The 26175-nt window shown below is 41.6% G+C and overlaps 2 protein-coding genes across 2 annotated transcripts in view; one reads left to right on the forward strand and one right to left on the reverse strand.

Moving 5' to 3' along the window:
• The window catches only part of SUDS3 (SDS3 homolog, SIN3A corepressor complex component), a 31759-nt gene extending 7676 nt beyond the window's left edge, over window positions 1-24083 (forward strand). Inside the window, exons 5-12 of the mRNA XM_084868329.1 lie at window positions 1671-1690; window positions 2939-3095; window positions 8883-8978; window positions 9911-9972; window positions 10126-10147; window positions 11343-11448; window positions 17547-17631; window positions 21221-24083. Coding sequence (XP_084724455.1) covers window positions 1671-1690; window positions 2939-3095; window positions 8883-8978; window positions 9911-9972; window positions 10126-10147; window positions 11343-11448; window positions 17547-17631; window positions 21221-21319 — 647 coding nt within the window. The 3' untranslated portion in view covers window positions 21320-24083. The remainder of the gene's footprint in view (window positions 1-1670; window positions 1691-2938; window positions 3096-8882; window positions 8979-9910; window positions 9973-10125; window positions 10148-11342; window positions 11449-17546; window positions 17632-21220) is intronic.
• The window catches only part of TAOK3 (TAO kinase 3), a 500481-nt gene that overhangs the window by 157328 nt on the left and 316978 nt on the right, over window positions 1-26175 (reverse strand). The gene's annotated exons all lie outside the window — the stretch shown is intronic.

Below are 26175 nucleotides of genomic sequence, written 5' to 3' on the forward strand. Positions count from 1 at the left end.
AAAGGAGGTGGTCCCCTGGAGACTGAGGTCCTTAGGTCAAGGTCTTCCATCACTTTGTGTCTTGTGCCTTTAAGCAGGTATTTGCTCTTGGAGCCTTAGTTTGCCCATTGTAGAGGGGAACCTACCTCACGGAATTGGTTTAAGGTATAAGTAAAGAAAAAAAAAATTGACGTGAGCAACTTTTCTTCAGCTAGAACTGCAGGGTGAGCATTGAGTTGTTTTTCTAATTCCATTCTCAACTCTGTCCTCCATGATCTTTCCTAGGCATCCTCCCACCCCGATAAATAGGCAGAAGAGCTCCTAACTTAGTCATGGCTTGAGCTTTAAAAAGCACATTCCATGCAGGGATATCCACCTGCTTTGGTTGTGTCTGTTGTCTGGCTGTTTTAAAACTGCCACCAACTCTAAGCGCTAATTGTCAGTTTGACTTGTAGGTGCAGGTGTAATTTCACAGAATGGCACAGACCCTAGGTGCCTGGCCTGTTCATGAGTGGACCAAGTATGAAGCAATCTTAGGAGTAAGCATGTTGGACTGGCTGTGTTTTTGTGCCCAGGGATTTCCAGTGATCAGGGCTTTTGGCAGGGGGTTAGAAAATAATGAGTGGCTTGTCCCTCTGCTCAGTTAATTTTTCTCATTGAACAACTGTTATTTGACATTTAGATCCTTAATCTGTTGTTTCTGAAACTCAAAATCTTAAGACGTATGTGTGAATGTGCATATGTGATTTTTTTTTTTTTTTTTTATGTGGGAATAGAGCCATAGGATTTATCAGATTTGCAAAGGACACTCGAGGGAAATGTGAACAGCATCCCCTGGAGAGGTGGTCAGCCAGCAATCTTAGTGAACCTTTTACAGCGACTCAAGTGTCACCCAGGAAATATTAGAAGTCAGGGACCTATTTTGTTCCAAGTTCTGAATTTTGCAAAGGGCCTTTCAATCTAGTGGTGGGGAAGCTGCTGGATTAACAGTTGCTAACCCCTGGCACTAAGAGGTGCTAAATAAGCTGTTGAATACTGTGGGGAGATACCTTCAGGTGTCTGAGAGGAGGTTGATGAGTGAAGGGTCCTCAGGAAAGGCCGGTTGGAGGAGGCTGCGTTAGATCTGACCCTTGGAAGTGAATCAGAGAGACCAGAGGGCATTGCTGGTGGAGGCATGGCTGTGAACAGAGGCTTGGCGGGCTGGGAGCAAAGCCCAGGAGGGCACAAACCTCTGCCTTCTAAACCTCTGTCTTTTTGGGGATTGTCCTTCCTTACCACATAGAGCCCATCACACAACACTTTAAAAACATCACTGCTGACTCTGTTTCTGGAGTACGTGCATTGCTGCTTCCTGCCCCATCCTGCCCTGTGGGAGTGTTGGAGGATATGTACTAAGAGAAAGAAGGGATCACTTTTATTTTTATTTTGTAGAGGTAGTTGGTGCCTGCTGCTTGTTTTTGCCCTTGGACAGAACTGCCAGAGCTGATGCTATTCAGGGCCAACTTTTAAGTAGACACAAGTGCTTCTTGCATCCTTCCCTTCATGTATATCAGCACTTTACTGATGAAAACATTTGCTCTGTGTAATCGTGCTTTCAGAAAGCAATTACTGCTCCTAAATGAATCCTAACATACTGTCTAGAAAGGTGACACAGCCTAGTGAATCTAATTGCACGTTTTTATCTCTTTCAGAACTCTTCCTGCAGCTGGAAGTAAGTACCATGGATCTTCTGGGTTTGCAGGCTCTTTCTCAGACTGGAATCTTGCTCTCCCAACTGGTGGCCTTTCCTTCTATCACCAAATAGATAGTTGGGAAGCCTCCAGCTGGAACCCTTTGTCACTGTTCTGTTTGGCAAAAGGACATGTGGTCTCAAATCAAATTCCTTCTGTTCATTTGTTTGTTGGGCAGCCTCTGCTTGTCACAGGGGACTAGGGGACATTCACCCCTGAGGGCTTTCTTGTTGACTTTGATCTCATATTAAAGCTGTTTCCCTGGGAGTATGTCTGAATTATAATGGTCTAATAATTTGTTGTCTTGGTCCTGGAAGGAGCCCCGTTTCTGAATTGGCTCAGTAGTTCAGTTCTATACCTAAGACTCTCTGGGTTAGCAGGGAAGATGGATTAAAACTTTTATTTAGCAGATATCTAGTGCTGGTCTGTGTGAGGCCAGGGACAAGGGCTACCTTAAACTTGAATGATGTACTGCTCCCAGAGTGGCTTATGTGGAGTGTGGGGGAGTAGTAGGGGATGTGAGTTTATCAGAGTCACACATGAGTGTGAGAAGATCATGGTTTATCAGAGCCACATTATTGGAAACCATTTTTGTACTCAAGTCAGTGCAGCATGTGTAGTCACAGCCTGAAGGATCACATGGTCCATAGCCTTTTCCACCATAAGCCCCCTGGTGAGATTTAGAAAACGGATGTTTATGCAGTTTTTATTTAGTATAATTTCAGTGTTTAGTACTTTGGGGTTCAGAGACCTAGTAAATGGTCTACTCTAGTTGATCTTTATCTTAGTATAAATATCAAAACATACAGTGACTCCTGCTATCTTGACTCAGTTAATTTTGAATGTAGATATTTCATTTCATCTGGAATGTACTGTTTTCCCTTGATATTAAGTCATTAAAGGGTTTATTTACTATCGTTGAGAGATTAATGTTCTATTTTAACACATGCCATAAAATATAAGATGTGGAAGAGAGGAAATATCTGAGTAGCAAGTGGGGTATACTCATGAAAACAAGCAGAAGTTGGTTTAAGTTTACCCATTCATTGGAAAACTGGCTCCCAGAGACCCACATTTCTGCAGCTGTGTGTGTGTGAGAGAGTGTCCAGCTATTTCTCCTCTTTCTAGAAAAGGTATTTTCTTTGCTCTTGAAATCTTTGCCAGACTTCAAGGTGGAGCCCTGGCTGCCAGAGCTATGTACCCCTATTCTGTGTTTCTCTTTTGCTCAGACTGAACAAGTGGAAAGAAATTACATTAAAGAAAAGAAGGCAGCAGTAAAAGAGTTTGAAGATAAGAAGGTTGAGCTGAAAGAGAACCTGATTGCTGAGCTAGAAGAAAAAAAGAAGATGATTGAAAATGAAAAGCTAACCATGGAACTGACTGGAGGTATGAAAGCACCAGCAGGGTTCCAGGAGTCCTCAGGCAGAGCCTGGGCTGGGTGGCGAGGTGTTCCAGTTAACTCCTTCTGTCTGGTGTCTCAGTTCCTCATCGGAGCAGAGCAAGCTAAAAGGAGAGTGGGCTTTGACATGACAGGTCAAATTTCTAATTTTGTCTTTATTGGCTGTGTGACTTGAGTCAAGCTGCTTAACTTCTCTGAACCCCCCCCCCCCCCCCCGTAAATGGGGCTCATTATGTCCTATCTCTCACGATTATGGCTAGTACAGTGCCCTAACCATAACAACTGTTCAGTGAACTGCAGCCTATACTTTATTTAATTTAATTCTTGGGTCAGCTGCCATTTGTGTCTTGGTTATGTTCACAGATTACTTACCTGAGTCCCTCTGAATTCCTTTCCTGTAAAGGTGGTCAAGTTACATTGACTCAGAGCCAGGCTCTCCCTTTTCTTTTAGGATTTAGTAATCTGCATATGGAAACTCAGCAGATATGAGGGAGAAACTCTTCTGTTGCCATATGCAGTCTTATGAATCCTTGAAGGATACAGGGCAGGAATTAGTTATTTTGACACTTAGCAAAATTTCCATCAGCAAATACCACAAGGAAAGTCAGTGGTGAGTTGGTCACTTGGATATGTAAGTGGCATGCCTCTTCCCACCCCAGAATTTTACTTTCATACTCATATTCTGAAGGTGCTAGAGTCCTGGCATGCTTAATTTTAGTAGGGGTCCGTAAGGAATGCATTGTTTTTATGTAAGTCCTTGGGGTTGACCTTGAATCTAAAAGTAACAGTTAAGAGCTGTGTTTCCCCATCTGTATTTTTGGTGCTGTGAACTAATGACACAAATTGGCCTCCCAGTAGACAAACTTCTAGCGCCAATTCCGTGAAACACCACTGAGAATGTGGTTGTGTCTAAAGAGGGAGTCTCACACTTGAAAAATCACTCCTTTGATAGTTTTCTCTTTGAGAGATGTGGCAAAAGGAGTGAATTCCTTGAGGACCTCTGAAAGCAACTGGTGTTTTGAGTGAGAATGGATGCTAAAAAAGCACCATCTTGTTTTCCTTACAATGCTTTTTTAATTAGACTCTGAGCACTGCGGTACCTAGTTTGGTGCCAGCCTGCCTGTCTGTTTTCTGATCCACACACCATTTCTCTGATGGTGGCTGTAGCTGGCAGTGACGCCTCATCACTCTCTGCTAGAGCCACCAGATGTTTGGGAACCTTCATTAGGCCAGTGGGAAATATTGTCCTTTATAGCTGTTCCCTTTCCATCTGCAGGGAAGGATATCACCACCTTACCTGCGATTTGGCATCCTAATGATTGACAAGCGATAGACATTGTTTGGCCAGGCAGTTTTACGGCCAGAATCTTAACTGGGACAGGAGGCATCCTCAGTGACTTAAGGCCAAGCCTGCCAGGGTAGAAAAGACAAATAAACACGGGGAAGCCATTTGTAACTCAGTAAAATAATAGATGACAGAAGTGCTCAAAGCTAGCTTTGGGCATTAAAGGTACCGATGTACTTTCTCAAGCCATTTGGTACCCTTGTTATGGAGACAACGCCAAGGTAATGATGGAGTGTGGGAAGAAAAGGCACTGGAGCTAGAAGGATAATTAGCATTTCCACAGATGGTGCTGTTACGCTGTTGGATGAAAGGCCTGATTTCTTTCCTCTCACTGATTGACTTATTTCACCTTTGTGGATTGAGGCCAACACCAGGGTTGCCCAGCCCTGCCTGGAAAAGAGATTTATTAAAATCTTTTATGATTCAGCCTGCAGACTGAAGGGCCCCAGGTTTTCTTCTGGCCAGGGGCACATGCCTGGGTTGCGGGCTCAATCCCCAGTGGGGGGCATTCAGGAGGCAGATGGTCAATGATTTTTCTCTCTTTATTGAATTTCTATCTTTTTCTCTCTCTCCCTCTCCCTTCATCTCTGAAATCAATAAAAAAAATATTTTTTTTTTTAAAAGAAGAAAATGTCCTGAAAAAAACAAAATGAAATGAGACTGATGAGAAGTTTAGTCCAAATAACCCATTAGAAATTGGTGGATCTGGTGACCTGCTTTGAACAGGATTTAAAGCGTTATAGATCTCCATGGGAATTAGGGAGGTTCTCTTCAAACCTTTAGTGGAGAATTTAAGAGGACAGCTGGTTTGTGCATGTGAAAAGGTATATTGTCAGTAAAGAAACCTAGGCTAAGTTCTAGGTCAGTGCTCCCCCAATTTGAATGTGTATGAGTCACCTGGGGGCCTCAATAAAATGCAGATTCTAGTTCAGGGGTCTGGAGTGGAGCCCAAGATCCTGCATTTTTAAACACCTCACAGGGTGCCCATGCTGCTGGTGGGACCACACTGTTAGCAGTGAGTGAGTTTTCTCTGCAGTTGAGGCCAAGGTTGAGTAACCCAAATACTTACTGAGAATTTAATGAGCTTGAAAATGTGGGGAGCTTTATCATTTTTAATTCAGTTTTTCCTCTTCCTATCTCCAGGACAGCTGCCTTTTCTCCATTCTTCCAACAGCCCACTAACTGCCACTTCATTTTCTTTTGTAAGTTCTTGCCCCAGCAGGGGCATCCTCCAATCTGCAGGCCCCTGTTGAAGTTACTCATGACCTTAGTTTCCTTCAGAAGATACTGGATCCATAGTTGGAGCCATGAGTAAATATAATATCCATATAGAAGCTCTGTTTCCTGAATACTTACAATGAGCCAGGTATTATATAAAAATGATAGAGCTGCCTCTACAGGCTGATGGATACGGATGAACCCTGTCATGAACTTCTGTGGTGGGATTTTCTCATTTGACAAGGAGATGGTAGAACTTACATGGAGGGTTGGTATAAAGATTATGAGAGATAACGTCTTTAACGAGCAGCTGGTGCACAGAGTAAGGGGGGTTGGGAGTTGTAACCTGATTCAGTTCCTATAGCTCCTGTGACTTGACTTGCCTTTTGCTCAAAGTTTTTCCAATGAGATAGTGGTTAAGTCAGAATGTATCCAACTACAAACCTGTTTTCTTAACTACCATATTATGTGGACTCCCTACACATACCATGGATTCATGTGGTACTAAGGGACTCACAAAATGAGACTAACAACAAAGATTTGTGTCTTCAAGGAGCTTGTGTTCTAATAGTTACCAGACTGACACAGTTTCCATATCTTCACGTGTGATGGTGTTGATGGAGAAAGAGAGAGATCCTGAATGAAGATAAAGATTTGACAGGCTTGTTTTTCCCCATTGTAAAACCTTGAGAGGTATATATGGTTGTATTGATAAAAGAACAGGAAGTTTCTACCCAACCTGTAACAGAAGAATTAGATTAAATTTTTAGATTTTTGAGTGATGATATTATGATTTTCTGAGTTTATTGGCCATGATTGGACTGGGTTGATGTCTGATCTTCAGCTATACCTTTATATCCTTACTTCCATCATGTATTGCCCACCTTCTCTACCCACCAGACATGGCCGCCGAAGGGTAAGGAACACACGGCCCCTCTCTGAAGTGGACAGAATGCCATGATGTTCATGAGCTAGGTGCTTTTTCTCTGGTGTTCTTTAAGGTGGAGTGAGCTCCTTTACACCATTTTCCAGTTAGCTCTGCATGTTGCAAAGCCTCTCAGTTGGCAGCAAGTCTGTAACTTCTATTTTAGCTGTTTGTGTCTTGACCTTTACTTATTTTTTTGTTTATCCTCTTCCGAGGATATTTTTTCCATTGATTTTAGGGATAGTGGAAGAGAGAGGGAAAGACAGAAACATCGATGTGAGAGAAACACATGGACTGGTTGCCTCCTGCACTCTCCCTGACCAGGGCCTGGGCCAGGGTCTGCAACCAAGGTATGTGCCTTTAACTAGAATTGAACCCGGGACCCTTTGGTCCACAGGCTGATGCTCTATCCATTGAGCCAAACTGGCAAGGGCTGCACCTTGACTTTTAAAAAAGATTTTTGTAGTTTTTTCTTGGCTGAAAATATGCTAATAAAAACTACCATTGATAGAACTCTGATTGTGGCTGGCACTGTACTGAGAGGTTTACAAGTATCATCTCATGTAATCCTCACAACCCCTTGTGAGGGCAGTTTCATTGATATTTCCATTTCATACCTGAGGAAACTTGAGACAGAGTACCTAAGTAGCCTGCCCAGGTCACACAGCCCCGGCAGGATTCAGACCCATTGGCCAGTAAGCCACCGGAGAAGGGTGGCATCAGCATAGGCAAGAGATTTCTTTTAGGGAGAAGCCCCCAAAGGTGAGTGCATGTTTATCCTTCCTTCTACCTCCACTCCCAAGTACCTTTTTATGAATATTCATTAGTTCTGTGTTTCTTACCACTTTACCTCCATTCCTTCTTGGGGGAAGAAATCAATTACCCATTTCTGTTCTTAAGAGCAGCATGCAGAAATGCCATTTGACTCTGTGCGCATGTTTATGACATCCTCTTACATCCCATGGTGTACCACATTTGAAACCTGCAAGGCTGTCTTGGCTGCTCTGTTGATAGTGTATATTTTCAAGTTAACTGTATCTCACCATCAGGCTGGGGTGGGGCAGATTCCTGCTGGCGGGGAATTTAAGCATCTGTTGGGGGGAAATGCCCCATACTTTTGGCTCGTGGCGTAGAGATTTGTACAAACGCTCTGGTTACTGTCTGGAAGTGGTCACAAAGAGGGATGTTGTGTAGGAGCTCACTGGGCAGAAAGGAGGAGGCTAGGCAGAGAGGACTGCGTGCAGTCTTGTAGGCATAAAAGTATGGTGCCTTTGGGTACCAATATAGCTAAAAGCTCACACACCGGGTTCGTGTGAATGAAGGAGCAGACATGAGGCTTGGCTTTTATTCTGCAGAGAGTAGGGAGCCATTAAGATATTTGAGTGAGGTGCAAAATGATCTGATTTGGGTTGTAGGAAGACCACTTTGAGGGAGATGATATGAGGGGTTAGAGTTCAGAGGTAGTTAAAAGGCAGAATTGCTATTATCAGCTGGATTTGATACCTGGATTAAGGAAGACAAGTCATAAATGGCAGATTTTGTCTGGCTTGGAAGGATGAGTAGATGTGATGCCCCTGACACACAGAAGAAGCAGCAGCCTTGGGAGGTGAAACAAGAAGAAATGGGTTGGTTTGGCGCCTGGAGAGTATATGGTGGTGTAGGATACAGGTGGCCTTTCAGACGGGTGAGTGGAGCTGGAGTTGATGATCAGAGATTCCTTGGGAAAACAGGCTGAGACTGACTGGACTCCAGAGATCACCATTTAAAGGGGCAGGCCAGCAGAAAGGACCTCAGAGGGGCATGTCAAGAGAGGAGAGATTTGTGTGGAAGTAGCTGGGGAGGAGAGATTTAAGGCAAGGGAGTCAGCACCCAGATCAGACTTGGCAGAGAAAAGCCAAGAATGAAGAGAGACCTTTATTATGAGCCTTCATTGTATCATTCTTGATAGTCAAGTAGCTACAAATGGTTATTAAATAAGATAAAGAGTTCGTTTTGTAAATGAAGATCTCATATAAAATAGTTGGCACTGAGGCCACTGGCCTCGAAAAGAGCCTTGTATACCAGTGAGCTCCCGTTCACCCACCCTCTGTGGGAACAGCAGGAGTTAGTACACAGAGATGGCCCAAAGGATCCTTCTAATCCCAGAGCCTGCGACTCTATGGCCTCTTTAAATAGACATCCCCAGTAAAACTGTGGTTGGGTGGCTCTGGGGCAGGTATTCTTACATTATGGAAATTCTCACTTCAGTGGGGACTGGATAGATTGACCAATGTGTTCTTGCCACAGATTCTATGGAAGTGAAACCCATCATGACCAGAAAGTTGCGGAGGCGACCAAATGACCCTGTCCCCATTCCAGACAAGAGGAGAAAACCTGCTCCTGATATCCATTTGCATCAGGCCTCGATCACTTTTCCCTCTTTCAGACCATCGAATCCTTTGCTTATCCATTTGGCAGAATACACATGGCTCTTGTCCTGCAGAAAAAAGTCGTACTGTATGTGATTGGAAAGCAGGGTGTTGCCATTTTATGATCAGGGTCCTCAATTGCTACTGCAATTAGGATTTATAGAGAGAGTTATTTGGTAAGGTACTTTGTGTTGGAAGTTCAACCTGTTTTAATACTTGGAGATTCAGGGGCAACTGAAAATTTCAAGTGCATTAAATTTTTTTTTACCTGTATAATGAGGACAGTGATAGCTGGCTTTTCTGCCTCAGTTATCTGTATCCCTGGATTGCAAACTTGTTAAATTAAAGCAAGTGAGATTTCAGTCAGTCATAAGGAAGCCCCTTTAGTCATAAAAATGGGAACGGGAAGAGGACCTGTGGGGAAGTATTGTTTCCATCCTCTTGAGGATCTAATAAATAGCCTTTTGCATAAAATGGTTCAATTATTTGTCTGCCATCAGGAAAGGGCATAACTGCAGGTTCCTTTCTCTTTACAACTGAGAATGTAAATTGCGAGGGAAGAGTAACCCCGAGTGAAGTCTTCAGATCTTTGGAACAAAAGCACTTTATAAGTTCAGGATGAAGTTGTTCTCTTGTGTGCTGCGCACACTATTATTGTAGTTACCTGTTGACGCTCATTCCACCTTTGCATCACTGAAGTTTGTAAGATGGGAGGTATGAATTCTTCTGTATACCCGGTGCCATGACAGTTAGTAGGAGAATCAAAAATTTCCAAGAAATGAGCTATCATTGTAAAAATGTCATGTTACATAGTCACATTTTGTAAACTAAAATACTGGTTCCATTTTGTTGTATTCTGTTTGCTTGGAAACTGCTTTTCAAACACATTTCCTTAACTCTCAACACCCCAGCTAAACTACTTGTTAACGGATGAACAGATCATGGAGGATCTGAGAACGTTAAATAAGGTACAGTTTTGATTTATTTGAAATCTCAGGGTTGAAATGGTTTTCAGTTTTACTTTGTTCACGTGTTACTTGTTAAATCAGTTTGATACCTTTGACACTGTAAGTTGCATCTGAAGTGATTTTCTCTAAGACTTTTTGTTGTTCTTTCTACAGCTTAAGTCACCCAAGAGACCAGGTAAGTGCATGACATTATTGGCATTTGTGCAGTTTTTTTTTTATCATGTTTTTGGAGAAGCATGCGAATACCTGACAGGGAATTGTTGCCATTTTCAAAAAGAAAGTGTTCATCATTTGTCTAAATGGGCTGGAGTGGTGGTGGTGATTTCTTTTATAAAACTGGCACTGACATTTAGTAAGGGAATCATGAAAGCCACGGGGAACCTTAAGTGCACGCTCTCTTGATTTTTTTTTTTTTTTTAACACCCTGCTGTGTTCAAGTTATGTTTGTCTTTTCCTTTAAATTTATTGTATAATAAGAGACATTTGATTGGTTGGCTGGTAACGGTTTTCTTTCTGTGTGGGCATCGGCTATAATATTTAAGTACACACCCGTTCTGAAAATGAAACCAGAGGGGCATGTCAGTATTACTCGCTTTGTGGAGTTAAGCACTAGCCACTGCTGTTGCAGTGCTTTTCAGGAACCGGCTCTGGTCAGGAACTCGCAAGCTGCCCCCAGTCCCAGCCGATAGAGGAGGCTGGCCCAGTGTTCACGGTGCTTCCTTCGAGAGCAGCACTCGCGTCAGTGCTGGGCTGTTAGAGGGAACTCTGGACTGCAAAGCTTTTAAGTACTGTGATTACTCACACATCCCTCTACTCACCATATCTTGGGGAAGAAAACAAGAGTCTTTTTTTAAAATTTATTTTTTAAAGTAATTTCCTCCTGAGGCATGATGGGGAAAGGGGTTCTTGGAGTGAGTGTGTGAATTTAGTTTGTTTAAACCCATCGTAGTTACTAGCACTGTCTTAGCTTGACTTGCTCCACCTAGTAACAAATATTTCTAGAAATTATTTCATTTTTAGTAAATTTAAAAAGATGTATCTAATTTTTGCCCTTTGGGCTTAGGTGGATCACTGGGATTTTAGTTCTGCTCTAAGTGACCTTGGGCAAATCCCTTAGCCTGCCTGAGCCTCAGGTTTCTCCTGTGTTCAGTGAGGTTAATCTTCTCCTTGCTTACCTCACAGGTTTGCTTTGAGGATCATAAGATGTACTATACAAGAATTTTATTGGATTCCCATTTATTACAACTGTAAGGATTGATGATTATGATTATTAGTACCTTTTAATAGCATTTCAATTAAAGCATGTTAGCTGGCGGACTCACATGTTTGTTACATGCTTAGTCATTGAAATATTTCATTGGTTTCTCCAGTATCCCCCTCTTCTCCTGAACACTTGCCTGCTACACCAGCTGAGTCTCAAGCCCAGAGATTTGAAGCCCGGATAGAAGATGGCAAATTGTACTATGATAAAAGATGGTAGGTATGCTGTGGAAGAACACAGATTACTCGTAAGAATCTCAGAAGAACCATTTGGAGAGAGAGCTGGGCCTGTCTACAGTTGTTGTTTGAGAGCATGGCTGCTGCTTAACATACATAGTAATAAATATGGAGTCACATTTAAACGTGCATCAGGAATCATTTGGTTGATGCTACTTGTTAGATCTTTGAAGGCTGTGTTTTTCTAGAACGTAGCCCTCCTTTCTCCATGCTGCTGCTAGTACACTAGGATTTGCAGCCTTACATCTTCTGTGATGTCCCTGTAGACTGGGTTTATGCTGATGCCCAAATACATAACCTCTGCTAACATTCTGAGATGTTGGCAGAGGTTATTTATTTGGTGAGGGCCCTTTTCCCCGGTGTCATCCTGCTGCATGAGTGTTCTAGGAAACATTCTTGGGGGAATTGTGTCCTAAAACATTGCTAGTTTAGATCGAAGACTGGTGGAAATCTTCACACCACCAGCATGCCATTGGGAATAAAAAGACGGAGTAATATGAAAGAACCCCAAAAGTTCATACATTTACTCATTCAGCAAACATTTACTGTCTGCTCTGTAACTAGGCATTATGCTAGATATTAAGTCACCCTGGATTCTATCACCTTTTCACAGCTCTTTTAATTCTGATATATTCCGTTATTCATTATCCACATGTGGCATACTTTTAGTTTAATAAGTCACTGGAGGCCCAGTGAATGAAATTCTTGCATTTGGAGGGGGTGTGATCCCTCACCCCAGCCTGCCCCTTCTCCCAGCCTGGGAGCTCTTGGGGGATGTCTGACTGACGGCTTAGGCCTGCTCCTAAGCTGGCAGTTGGACTTCTTTAATGCTGCCGCAGAGGTGGGAGAGGTTCCCGCCATGGCCACTGCGCTCGCCAGCCATGAGCCCAGCATTTGGCTGAGCGGCACTCCCCCGTGGGAGCGCACTGACCACCAGGGGGCAGCTCCTGTGTTGAGTGTCTGCCCCCTGGTAGTCAGTGAGCATCATAGTGACTGGTCATTCCACCGTTTGGTCGATTTACATATTAGCCTTTTATTATATAGGATGGTAGACACACTTGCATTCTTTTGCCTTTCTACTTGGTTATATGCAGGATGTTTTCCTGGGTTATTGTATGTTCTATAATATCTCTTTATAATGACCTTTTGAGATTCAATATATTTTTTTAATGGAAGGTTTCAAAATTTGAGTAATGGCTACTTAGAAATTTTTTAGCTTTCTTAAAGAAAGAAAGCCAACATTGTGTTAGTTACCTTAATAATATTGTACTCCCGAAATTGGCAGAAATGCTTAGTGATCTGGTCATGCCTGAAATAAATAAGTTATGCTTATTAGTTATAGTGGGTTAATTATCCAGTGGATGATGAAGGCTTGCTCTATCTGTAAGCCTGATCTTAGTGTCTCCTGTCCTTCTCATTTGGCTGTTTGGCAATCTTGTATCTTCTTAATATTGGTTACCAGAACATACCACCACTAGGTGGCAGGCACTAACAGTTTAACACACTGGAGGCAAAATACAATGAAAAATGTTTCAAATAATGAAAACCAAATAGCCTTTAAAAATCTAGCCCACACATAAGAAACATCTTCAAAAATGATGAGGTTTATCACTAATATTTTTATGGATCTGTGAGTCCTAAAGCCATATGATCTTTCAAATAATGTTCATTTTATAATTGTGTTGCTTCAGTTCTGCCTCTTTCTAAGGCTTAATCCTTCGATTTTATGAGACAAGTCTTAAGGGTGAAAGTGTGGTAAAATAAAATTCTTGTTTTTATAAAGAAAGGACCTACAGTAAAGAGTGGTCAGGTTTGCTGTGTTAGACCTCCTAAGCATTTTGAAGGAATTTTAGTCTTTCTCATAATGGCGCCAGAAAATTTTAAAATAAACTCTTTGGGAGCATTTTACTTTTTCAGTGAATTTAAAGCTGCTTTTATTCTGTTAAACATTGAGACTTGTTTTCTTTTGTGTTCTGTGTGTTTCTCTTATTTGGCCTTGGCAGTCCAAGTTCAAGCACATTTGTTTCAGTAGGTCCCTGCCTTCTGCATTTGGAAGGTGTTCATGGGAGTCCTGGCCGCCACGTTTACCGGTACAGACCGGCTTCTCGTATCTCTCCAGGCTCTGCTCTTTGCCTTTTGTGTCCCTGTCAGTTGGAGGCTGCCATTTTTCTTTTTTCAGCATCATGGCCTGTGGCTGAGAGGTCAACTGAATCACTTTTATGTTCTTTCCAATGGTGTGGAGTATTTTGGCAAAAGTACTTCTGGCAAAACATGTTTCATTGAGTTTTAAATGACTTAAGCAAAACGAGTGTGATTCGTGCTTCCCATCTTGGCAAGAACACTTATCAAGCTACATTTCGTTTTGAAAGATAAGCATCTTCCCTTTGCCTTGGTTTTATACATACTGCGTGTAAGGCATTTTATATCCTGCTGTAAGTTTTCCTCACATTTTGATTTGGACTAATGACCCTTCTTAGGAAGTACTGTGAAAGTAGCTGATACTTTAAAATAACTAACTGCTGGTGCTGGCAGACTGTTGATTTTCTCCTCACATTAAATCTGGGGCTGCTAATGTGAACCAGAAATGAAGTCACGCACTCGATTGAGTGGACTTAACCGTCTAGCTTTCAGCTGACAACACTGTTAAAACAGTGAATGCTTCCAACTGGAATTGGGGCTCCTGGAGGAACTGTAGCTGTGACATGGTCTTTTCTTTTGAAGTGAAACCTTAATGTGAGGATTCCCAGTAGGATACAAAATTAAGTTCTACCTCCTCCCTGCCCCACTTTTTGACCCACCTTTCTAAAGAAATTGCTTTCTTCCGTAATAGTAGTGGTGATTCTAGTTCATTGGGTTTAACAGTAGTGGCAAAACTAAGAGCTTAATTGCAGGGATTCCCAGGTCAGAATTTCCATTAGTAATAAAGTTAGCTTGACATTTGGGGCTTGTCCTCTGAGGCTATTTAAGTTATTATTTTTTTTTTCCCCAGCAGAAATGAGTTGTAGCTTGTAAAATGGGTTAATTGGCAAAAAAGTGATAATGTACATTTTTACTTCTGTAGCTCGATTGATGTTACTTTTGAACATTTTTTAATGTCTAAATATATTTTGAATTTCTTCCTGCTCTTTTATTAGTCTTTAGAAATTGGAAAGTAAATTTGTATTTTAAGGTTGTTATGTACTTTTAGCTTCATCTTTAAAATATCCCACCCTCCACATAAGCACTTTATTTGTTCATTGAATTCAGATATTTTAATAGATTTGATATCCAGGGGTGATGGTTCCCCAAAGCCATTATGATGTGGCACATAAGTATCCCCTGGAGGTCCCAAAAACTCTGCTTCAGCGAATCAGTTGGGTTGGAAGTGGGCTGGCCAGTTCTCCAGGAGCAAATAGTGACCATTGGTGGACATTCAAGCCACCGCCATGTATTTGGTGATTCCAGAGCAGGTACACTGGGAGGTGGCCAGATACTTACCTCCCAGACCCTATCTCAGGGCTCAGAGACTGGATTGCATTGTTTACTCCTAATGCTCACTTTTAAGCCGGTCAGGTGTGTGGGGGTTTGGCCTCTGAGCATATCTTAGGAGAATTGTTTGAATAGTCTCCCCGAGTTAATGTGTCTTTAACAGACATTAGGATAAAATTTGTGACATTAAATTTTCTTTTTACCCCATCTTTCTTATTTGGGTATTGTCCAGTACCATGACTTAAGAAGATATTACGTAGTTTTTAATATAAGTAATGCCTGTTTATTTTTGAAAAAAGAAAACTGTGCAATAAAAGGAATACCATTCTTAGTTTAATTTTTTTAAAATTTTAATATACATTTTAATTTATAAATTAACCATTTTTTTCTGGGTGTATGATACACATGTAATATGCAAATGTTTTGTTACAAACACAGGAACATATGGACATAGTTATTTTCCTCTATTTAGCAATCTATTGAGCATGTTTCCACACTAGTAATATACTTTTGCACCACATTTATGACCTTCCTTTATTTAGAAAGTAGTGTCAGAATGACTTGAGGCTAGTTGCCTATTATCTTGTGTTTTTAACTCTAATAAATCACAGTCCCTATTCAATAGTTGTGAATGTTCTCCCCGCTATAGTTTTATTCTAACCATTTATACAGGGCAGTTGGATTAGATGAGGGAGGGAAACTTTAGTTTGAGTTTCCTCATGCACTGTGGAAGCCGAACCTTGCAATATTAATCTCTCGCCAAAGCCACTTTGAAGCTGGATCTAAACCACTTTTGCTGTTCTAATTGCATTTAGGATTCAATTTCTTTTAGCAGTGTTTTCAGGAACTCAGTTGACTTGGAAACCTGAGTTTTCAACTCCTAAGTAGCAGGTTAAAGAGTGCTTAGAGCCTAGATTGGAAAAAGCTGATTGTGGAAGTGAAGTACATCCTTTACTGTAATGTCTTGGCAGTAGATTACTTTATTATGCCAGCAAAATAGTTTGCTTTCTTCTCTTACGGAAATAATGATAAGAAGCAGTGCTTTGTTGGGAGATGCATTTTGTTTTTGGTGGAACTTACTTGAGTTAGTGGGTCTGTTAAGCCAGGTCTATGTGGCCAGAATGAACCAACGGTGATGTTCTTGACTGAACAGGGACTGGTCCAGGCCAGGGCTGCCAGTAGCAGTTTAGCTGCTTTTGTAATCCAGCAGCTGCTCCTTCATCCTGTAGCAGCTGCTATTTCTCATTTGGGCTTTTTCCCTGGCTTCCTCATTTTCATCCTTGGCCTTGTCCCGCAGTTGTAGAAGTCAAAGGCCGTCCTTAACTATAGCCCAGGGGACTAGATATAGAGGCTGAAAGGGGAGTGTCTGTCATGTCCACTACATTCAGAGCAACTGTCCTGACCGACCAGGCCATGTTAGATGCTCTGGTGCACATCACCCAGTGACTGCTGATCAGTTGTGATTATTTAATCTCCTTTGCTGCATTGTATTTGAAGTTCCATGGCAGCAGGGACCTTGTTGCTTTCTTCACTGTCTGCCTCCAGCCTCCAACATAGAGTACACCGTGAGTGATTAATGAGTGTTTGTTGAATGAGTGGCCAAAGTAAAGGCTGGATTTGACCTTCTTATTGGTGATTTATTTGGACAAATACAAAATAATAGACCAGTTTTTCAAGCCCTTCTATTGTTTTAACCACCCAGTCTTTAATGTTTTGGGGGGTGAAACCAAGTTTTCCTTGAAAAATTATAATTTACTTTTGGAACTGTGTCATATAGTCCAAGTAAAAAAGTAAATATAGCTAGGTGTGGGGCATGGCTCAGTGGTTGAGTGTCAACCTATAAAACCGATCATGGTTGATGACTGGTCAGGGCACATGCCCCGTGTGGGGCATGCAGGAGTCAACAGATCGATGATTCTCTCTCATCATTAATGTGTCTGTCTGTCTCTTTCCCTTCCTCTCTGAAATCAATAAAAAAATATATTAAAAAAAAAAAAGCAAATATAGAGTTAATTTCCTAGCCCTTTTCTTGCCCTCCCCTTTCCTGACTGCAAAGGGACCAAGGAATATAAATTTAGAAGATTAGGAGATCATCATCTACTCTAACCCAAGGATGGAAGCCTTTAAATTAAACCTGAAATCCAGACTCTTTCTCAAATGTCAATTAGGTCTCCTTTAATTACATTTTTTATTCTGGTGATATTTCCTTCCTTCCTTCCTAAAAAATATCTGTGCCTTTAACAGTACTGTATTTTATACCTAAAATTTTTCAGGTGGGTAGATCTTACGTTGAATGTTGTTACCACAAAAACGCCCACAAAAAAACAATCATAATAAAGAGGGCAGGGTGAAGCTTTGGGAGGTGATAAATACATGTGTGGGCAAATGCAGGTTAATAGTAATAAATAGTAATACAAAATAAACCGGGTTTGTGTACTCACAACTGTAACTGACTTCTGTCCACCCCTGTATGTCTATGGCCTTGATGCTGATATGATTTCACGGGTGTATACTTATCCCCGAAATCATAAGATATGTACAGCACTTTATATTTCAGTCATACTTCAATGGAGTGGTTAAAGGAATAAACTTGTGTCCGTTTTTGGCAGGTACCACAAGAGCCAAGCCATCTATCTGGAGTCGAAGGACAACCAGAAACTGAGCTGTGTGATCAGCTCTGTCGGAGCCAATGAGGTAGGGACCAAACTCCCTCACCCTTTAGGAAAGCAAAAGGTGACAACCTGCTCTCGGGGGGAGGCCACTGAGAAAGTGCAGTGGAGTCATGTGTTATATGTGGGTTAGAGTCTAATTCAGCGCTTTCAGGCGGAAACTACATGTAGGCAAAATCACCCTTGAAGGGTTCCTTACTTTGCTTGACTGCAGCACAGGTGGATAGTGTATTCCTTGTGGTATCTGTGAACTACCTGTGCAGTAATTGAGTTGGGAACCACTTGTTAGACAACAGGAGTGAACAAAAAGGCAAGTCTGTGTGATTTCTGTGCTTTCAAATCCTGCTGCTTTTTAAGGTAACCATACACTGAGCCTGACAATGGAGCATACTCAATCTACATCTGTTCTTTCTCTAGAATGTTTATGTGTATTGATGGATTTGTTTTGTGCTGTGAAGACATCTAGCACAGGGTCTGGCACACAGTAAGTGCTCAGTAAATGGATGTTGGTCTGATCTGACCCACACACTACTCCTTGCCTGCTGTTATTCCAATCTGACATGTCCTGTTGTGCCTCTGAACAGTGAGCTTCCATTTCGGTGTTGGTTTCCCCCTTTAGGATGGGGACTGGTTGTAAAGTTATCTCAGAGGGTTATGCTCAAGGATGATATGACTGGCCTGTGAGTTCTCTGAATGACCCTTCATTAGGAGGGTGTCAGCAATGTGTAACCTGCATTATTAGTAGTTAAAAAAAAAAGTTAAACTTTAATGCTGATTGGCTCGGCTCAATCTTTTATCAGTCCATAAATGTTTGCAGCAAAATTAATTTTTATGTGTCTACCCTCTAACTTTTGTACCAATGCACAACAAATCTAATGAAACTGGATTATGAAATAACTTAAGCCTCTTCTATTTTCCCAGCTTCCTGAATTGAAAATGCCCTTAAATGTGACTAGTTTGCATAATGATTGTTTATTAGAAGTTAGGGAGAGCCTTCCGGAAAAATGAATGTCATTCTTCTCTGGGTTCAGGATCTGTTTCACTTCAAGCCAAGTCAAAACCAGAACAGGCGATCTAATAAACAACACCTGCTGCTCAGCAAGTGTTGTCATTTCACATCAGAGTTTTGCACGTGGCCGTGTGCACTGCTGTACCTAGCGTGCGGTCTCCTAGTACCTAAACCCAACTTCAGGTGTAGTGCACTGTTCTCTCTGACTCTTCAAGATTTTTCAGGAAAATAGAAATGCAAGTTAGATTTTTCTTTCTCTGTGTTGAATATTGTTACCCTTTGACATAATAGAGTGTCAATGAGGTCTGACAAGGAAACAGTGGCATTGAGGCATGTCTCCGGGAGGGGAGACGCCTCAGTGCATTAGAGGCTCGCAACTCTGGGGACAGGAAAATATTTCTCATTTCTTGGAAGTATTCCAGCTCATGTTTCAGGTCACATCCTAAGTGGCAGTGGAGCTGCTAGGCCTTTGCATAACTTTACTTTGTACAGATTTGTGGGCACATCTGAACGTGTTGGTGACTTCCCAGTTCAGCCCTCCTTGGGGTCAGTTTTTAGTTGAAAATGGTTCCTTAGAGATTCCGATTCATGCAAGGTCTTTAACTTTAAAGTTCAACATACTGGTTTAAAAATAAAGTCTGTTGCTAAATAGTCACAGTAAAGAAACTGAGAATAAACTTTTTAAAACCTGAAAACTAAAAAAAACAAACAAAAAACCTGAAAACTAAGCAGGGGAGAGAGAATATATGTCTGTAAACTTGTACTTGTATATATGGGATGCAGATAAAAAAAAATAATGCTTTTGGCTTCATCTAATTGCATGTTAATTAAACACACGAGAGAACTGATGGAAAGAGTCAGGGGCTGGGTTAGTGGAGAAGAGCAAGGGCTTTGATGTCAGATGCTGGGGTTCACATAGGACACATGACTTAGCCTCCCTGTTCTATGAAAGGGGGCGATGCTAGTACTTAACGCTTTGCACTCCGCTGTCCCCTCTCGGGACATTGGAATTCTAGCATATCACTCGGATGTCCCCTCTCGGGGGACATTGCAGTTTATTAGTGATTACGGGGAATTGAGTTATTTCAACGCAACTTTTTGAAACATTCATGTTTCCCTGAAGTTTTATCTTGAAATGGCACAAGAAATTAAATCAAAATATCGTAAAATTACTAAGATATATACAAGAAATGTCAGTGGGTTTTGTGTCCGACGAGAACATGAGATGCGTGCTCATGACGGTCTGAGCACTTTGCGACGCCACTTGAAAAGAGCGATAAGGGGAGTTTGTAGAAGAAAGGTCGGTTTTCGAACATAGCGCGCACTGTATAGTGAGATATATAAGTACAAATAAACAAGTCTACATCTGGAGGAAAAGATTTTCAAAGCTGAGCTCATTTTGGTTTGAAGCTTCGAGCAGTGCACATAGATCTAACGAGTGAGAAAATCGGAAAAGTGATTCTTTTCTTAGTGAATAAATTGTTTGGTGAAAGCTATTTTGGTAAATATCATCTTGTCAGTAATAACAATTAGAAACTTATCATACTGTACAAAATTATAAACAATAAAATATTGTTTTTTTTGCAAATATACATTCCTCGATGTCACCCAATTCATATAAGTCCAATATCATTATAATACGTTACTTGGTTCCAAAATTGTATTAAATAATACGAGGGTTTGTAAATGCATGTTTCCGCCGCAAAGTAGTGTCGAGAGTAGCTGGTAGCCAATGTTCAGAATGGTTCGGAGTGCAAAGGGTTAACTTTGTCGGGGGGGGGGGGGGGGGGGGGGAGGGGGGATAGGAGGAGTGTCTGAGGTGGAGGAAGCTCAACTTGACCAACAGTGTCTGGCCCCTGGTAGCTCCTTGTTGAGGTGTGCCAGTTCTCCTTCCTTCCTCATTGAGTGCACTTGTCAGCTGGGCAGACCCCTGCTGCAGGGTTCATTCTCACTTCTACAGAAGAAAGTGTCTGCCTGTGAAATGCAAAACATGCTATTTCCTCTGTGGGAAAACGATATGGTTGGAGGGAAGGACTGTCAAAATATTTCCTAATTTGATTGAAAGTGATGAATCTGTGTAACTTGAATGTTGATTAACTTTGTAGTCAAACTAAATAAAAAAGAGCCCTTAAGATCAATGCTAAATGGAATGCAGTATCATTGTGCTTTCCATTTTCTTTCTTTAAAAAAAAATTTTTTTTTTAAATTGATTTCAGAGAAAGAGAGAGAAAGAAACATCACTGATGAGTGAGAACCATCGATCGGCTGCCTCCTGTACACCTCCTACTGGGGGTCATGTACCCTTGACTGGAATTGAACCTGGGACTCTTCAGTCCACAGGCTAACGCTGGGTCCACTGAGTATAGGGCTCCATTTTCTTAAAGGTGTAAGAGAGATGGCTGGGAGAAATGAGTTCAAGGTTGATGCCAACTGTCTACATTAGAGGCGTGCCTTTAGGAGGGCCAAAGGTCAAGGAGGTGCTTTCGAAGTCCTTGCAAATTGACAGGAAGAGGTTGCCAGTTTTCTGCCCACACCTAATTTATGCAAATATTTTTATGCTCTGGAAGACTTTGCATTCTCAGCCTTTCTCTTTCCCTCTCTGCAGATCTGGGTGAGAAAGACCAGTGACAGCACCAAGATGAGGATTTACTTGGGCCAGCTTCATCGTGGGCTCTTTGTGATCCGCCGGAGGTCAGCGGCTTGACTTTCTACAGTGCGCTACTTCCCTTGACCTTTTTCTGAAGTGGTTTTTGGTTTTCTTTTTAATAGAAAGTTTTTAACTTGGGAATTGCTCCTTGGCCTTGGACTATGAAAAACACTGTTGTGGATTCTGCAAGGCACTTTCGTGGCCAGTCGCTCCCATCTCTGTTTCATTCTTTGCTTCCTCGACTTCTTCCCCTCATCAGTCACATAAGACGATTTTATTTTCAGGCATATTGGAAATTTAACTCTGGGCTTTGTTGTCATCCCCCCCCCCCCCCCCAAGCTTCCTTTGAGTTTGAAGGGACTTTTATTTTATTTTATTATCTTTACGTGTTTCTACCATGAAGAGGAGCAGGAAGGGATACACTCAACAATGGATTTTCATGTTTTGAATCTGATTAGCGGATCATGTATCTGTTTCCCTTGTCGAGCCTAATTCAGTGTTTCCCCAGAAGCTTGGGGCAGAGGTCCTAGCAGAAGGAGATTAATTCTGCTGGCTCTCAGCCTTCTCCGAGAAATAAATGCCTTGTGGAACATCTGGCGTATGCCATCCACTCCACTGGCTGAACGACAGAAAAATTTGCCTGAGGGACTGTGTGCACTGAAGTAATTGGGGCTGGGGGGAAGGACATTTCATATTCATAATGTGCTGAAGATACCCTATTTTAAATGTTATTTAATGCACAAGTAGTTTATTTACACACAGTCGTTCCAGCTTGAGCTGGAAACAAGAAATGGTCATTTCAGACAATTTCATTTGCAATTAATTTTCCCTCACCCAGTAGGTGAAGAGACCTGCCACAGGCTGATTATCTGGGTTATCTATTAAAGTTTGGGAGGGAGATTGATGAATGAGAGTCTGCAGCTACCAAAAGACTCTCACTCATAATTCAAATTGCACTCTTGTCACCGATCCCATTATTGCACATTGGCCATTCCAAACCCATGGAACCTTGCTGTCCGCACTTGCAGCCTCCTGGAGGTCTGGCCCAGGAGGTCTGGCCCAGGTCGAGGACAGAAGGCTGTGCTCTGGCTGCCACTGAACCCCCTCTTCCTAATGAGTTCTGATTCACTGGAAGAATCACTCCTTGCTCCCTTTTCCTCATTCCTACAACGAGAGGAATGACTTGCTGGGTTATGGGGTTTGTTATACTCTAGTTGCCACCTGATAATGTTTACCAAGTTTTAGGGGTTAAAGCACGTGCTAGCATCTCTGTGGGCAATGAGTAGACTTGACATGTCCTAAGAAACCTTTGTACATAGCTCCCTTGGTCTCAAGTGATTCCCTTCGTGTTGTCTCTCTATGTACACACCCCAACACAAGTCGCAAGTCATGGGGCTGTGATCACAGGTACATCACCTCTGAAGTCCTGCCTTCGACAGAGACCAAACCTTACTGACTCAGAGTAAAGACTTGTACAGATATATTTTTGTTTTAATTTATAATCTATTTTTTTCATTTTTTATTCTGGCGATGGAGTTTCATTTAAAAACAGGATAAAGAGTGCTGTTCATCAAAAGTTGCCTGGGCCTTTTGTGTTTGTTCTCTGCCCCCAGGACCTCCCATTATTAGGATGTTGACTTCAGTGAACCACGTCTCCAGTAAAGTGGGGTTTCACATTTTGTTTCTTCTTGGCGGCCGTGGCTGTTTGGGGTTTCTCTCTTGCCTGAATTGTCATTGTGGTGTGTGTAACATACCATAATGGCAGGTACTGGTTGTCATCTAGTGCCCTGAGATGGAAATTATTTAGATATATTTAGTATGTGTTGCCATCAAAGAGGTTTTTTTGTTTGTTTTAATGATTGTATTAACTTGTCTTCCTAACAGCACACCAGAATTTGATTTTGGGGGGAAAGGATTGTATTGGTAACTGTTGGGGATTCAACATTGAGCAGCAAGTTGCCCTTTTCCTTGCCTTGCCTGGTGTTTTTGTGAAGTAACTATTTGATGACCAGGATCTGGACACTTTTGCCTTCTCTCTTCTGTAAATTTGAGGGTGTTGGGGCCATGGGGAGGCATGGTCTTGGCCCCATCACTGCCTTTTGCCCCTTTGTATTCTCACAACTCTTGAAATCATGATCCTAGTGAAAATGAAGGAAAATGTGATTTAGATGTGACATATAGCACAGTAAAGTATGTTCCTGATCCCAGAAGGTTTATTAGTTTTTACTTAGTTACTCCAGAGATGAAAAATCAGCATTTCAACCTCTCCGATGCCTCTGCAGTGACCGGGAGTGCAAGTATCCACTCATTAGGAGATGGAGGAGCTTTTGTGATGGGGAAATGAATGAGAGGGGAGCACAGACTTTGTGACTCCTATAATAAGAGGGGGCTGGCGTTTAGCCCAGTTGGCCATTCTTTGAAAGTTTTGTCTCTCACTAGACCCAGGGCACAGATGAGTTCCTAAATTCAACTATTTTCTGCAAATGATATTTGATAAAGGTTGGTGCAGACACTTCTGATCAAGAACCTGTATTTATGTGTTTCTGATGAAGAACTTGGATATGTGTAATTCTGATCAACAACCTGTTCATACATGTGTTCGGCTCCAGGCATCTGCCTCAAGTACACAGTGTTTGCTATCCACGTGTCCTAGTATTTAATTTACCTCCTTTTGAGGGTTTTGTATATTTCTCCAACTCCTTCTCTCCCTAAGCCTCTTGAACAGTTTCTATATTTTGGTAGCCATACCAAAACCAGGATATTTTAAATTGTTTGAATACCAGTATTTGTGGGTGTCTAACTACCTAACATAACTTAGTTTTTTTTTTTAAAAAAAAAAAAAACACTTCTAACTGGGGCCAGTGTAAGATCCCAGAGGCTGATCTGCAAATCAAGCTATTTATATTCTTGTGTGGGGGACCCTGTGCTCAGCATTGGGTGGCTTTTTTAAGAGAAATATGGGGGGAGGGTTGGTTGCAATTTTTTAAATTTCTAACTTGGGGGGAAAATCCTATTTTTTACAATATTGTTCTTTTGTTTTTCTATTAACATTTTCCTTTAGCCTTGAATTTTACTAAATTTCCGCCTGATTTAAAAAATCTTGTTTCTAAGCTGGGAATTTGAAATATTGGTACTTATTTAATATTACATCAATTTTTCCAAAGAGTTCAAACCACTTTATTACCAGAACATGGTAAAAAAAAAATTTGCAGCCATTTCAAGCAGCTGGTGGGCTTTTTATAAAATAACACCATTACCTGGTACCATTATATGTTCTGAGAGGTAAATGTAAAAATGTAAAAAGTATAGGCTTTTTTTTTTTTTTTTTTTTTTTTTACAATAAAAATAAACTTTCAAAGAAAAAACCAGTATGTGGTCTGTGTTATATTCATTGACTTGATAAATGATTGAAATTGGGGAGAAAGGAGGGGTGAACTAGACATTTGCTCGTTATAAAGAGTAAGACAAGGAATGATGTCAAAGACTAACTCTCAGTTGTATGAAGAGTTTAGGGGTGTTGACCCTTAAGTGAAGTGTACTCTCTCCTTGTTGGAGAGGATAAAAATCTGACCAAAAATTCAGTAAATAAAATTAACCTTAGATAGGTAACCTTGCCTTCCCAATTACTATGTCTGGATGTGAAATTTGGACGGTGAAGAAGGCTGACAGGAAAAAAACTGGATCCATTTGAAGTCAGGTGTTGGAGAAGAGCTCTCTGATACCTTGGACCACCAGAAAGATGAGTAAGTGTGTCCTAGAGCCAATTAAGCCTGAAACATCGCTGGAGGCGAAAATGACAAAATTGAAGCTTCCTACTTCGAGCACATCCTCAGAAGGCAGAGTTCTTTGGAAAAGATAGTAATGCTGGTGAAAATAGAAGGCAGCAGAAGAGAAAAACCCACTGTGAGATGGACTGACTCCATAAAAGAAGCCACGGGTATGAGTCTGCAGGAACTGAGCAGGGTTGTCGGGAATAGGACATTGTGGCCATCACTCATTCATAGGGTCATCGGGAGTCTGGTCGACTCTGTGGCACGGAACACAGGAGGAACCTTGAGGTAAACTTGTGTGATTGAGAAGGGTGTTGTTTGGATGTATCTCCTAGTCTTACCAAAAACCTTAGTATTTTACTTCTTACCCGTGGGATAAGCTGATGAGGCTGCTTGCTGCCCCAGGTGACTGACCTGTTGTGTTTGTATCCCAGTTATGGTATATGCATTTGGAAGGGCTGGTTTTATGCTTTGAATAATGGAGCAGGGGGCGGTCATTATTTAAAATCTTTTATTGTAACATAACATTCATACAGAACAGTGCACAATCCTTAATTGTAGAAGTTGTTGAGTTTTCTCAAAGTGAACACATCCTTGTAATCAGCATCTAGATCAAGAAATAGCATTATCAGTTTCCTTTGGGTTATTTCTCCTTGTTAGGATAGCTGCCAGTCTGACTAGTTTTCTCTGTTCTAACATTCCCGTAACCATCAAACTAGAGTGCTGGCTCCTTGAGCTGCTGGGTCCTTCCATAGTTGTTCCAGAATAGCCGAAGTCCCTGGTCTAGGCTAGGGGATGCAAGAGCTGGCCGCCAAGCATGTGGCTAAATGGGGGAGGAAGAAACGGGCTCAGGTCAATCCTCTCACCCTTGTGATGGTGATCAAGGCTAATGGGGCTTGCCCTTGATGTTAGTGTGCCTTTTGAGTACTTTGTATTTGTTGGCTACTACTAATCCCTTCGTAGGAGGCATCTTCCCAGTCTTCACAATAATCTGAACAGAGTACTAATACTCCCAAACATAAGGCTGAATTATTCATATAATCAACCCAAGACTCAATTCTCCTATGAAACCCACAGCTCGGCACTGTGCCTAGTTATCATAAGTGCTCTGTAAATGTTGTCAAATAATGTCAGTGCAAAATG

Source organism: Pipistrellus hanaki (genome assembly GCF_964339955.1).
Source record: "Pipistrellus hanaki genome assembly, chromosome: 19".
NCBI classification, from domain to species: Eukaryota; Metazoa; Chordata; class Mammalia; order Chiroptera; family Vespertilionidae; genus Pipistrellus; species Pipistrellus hanaki.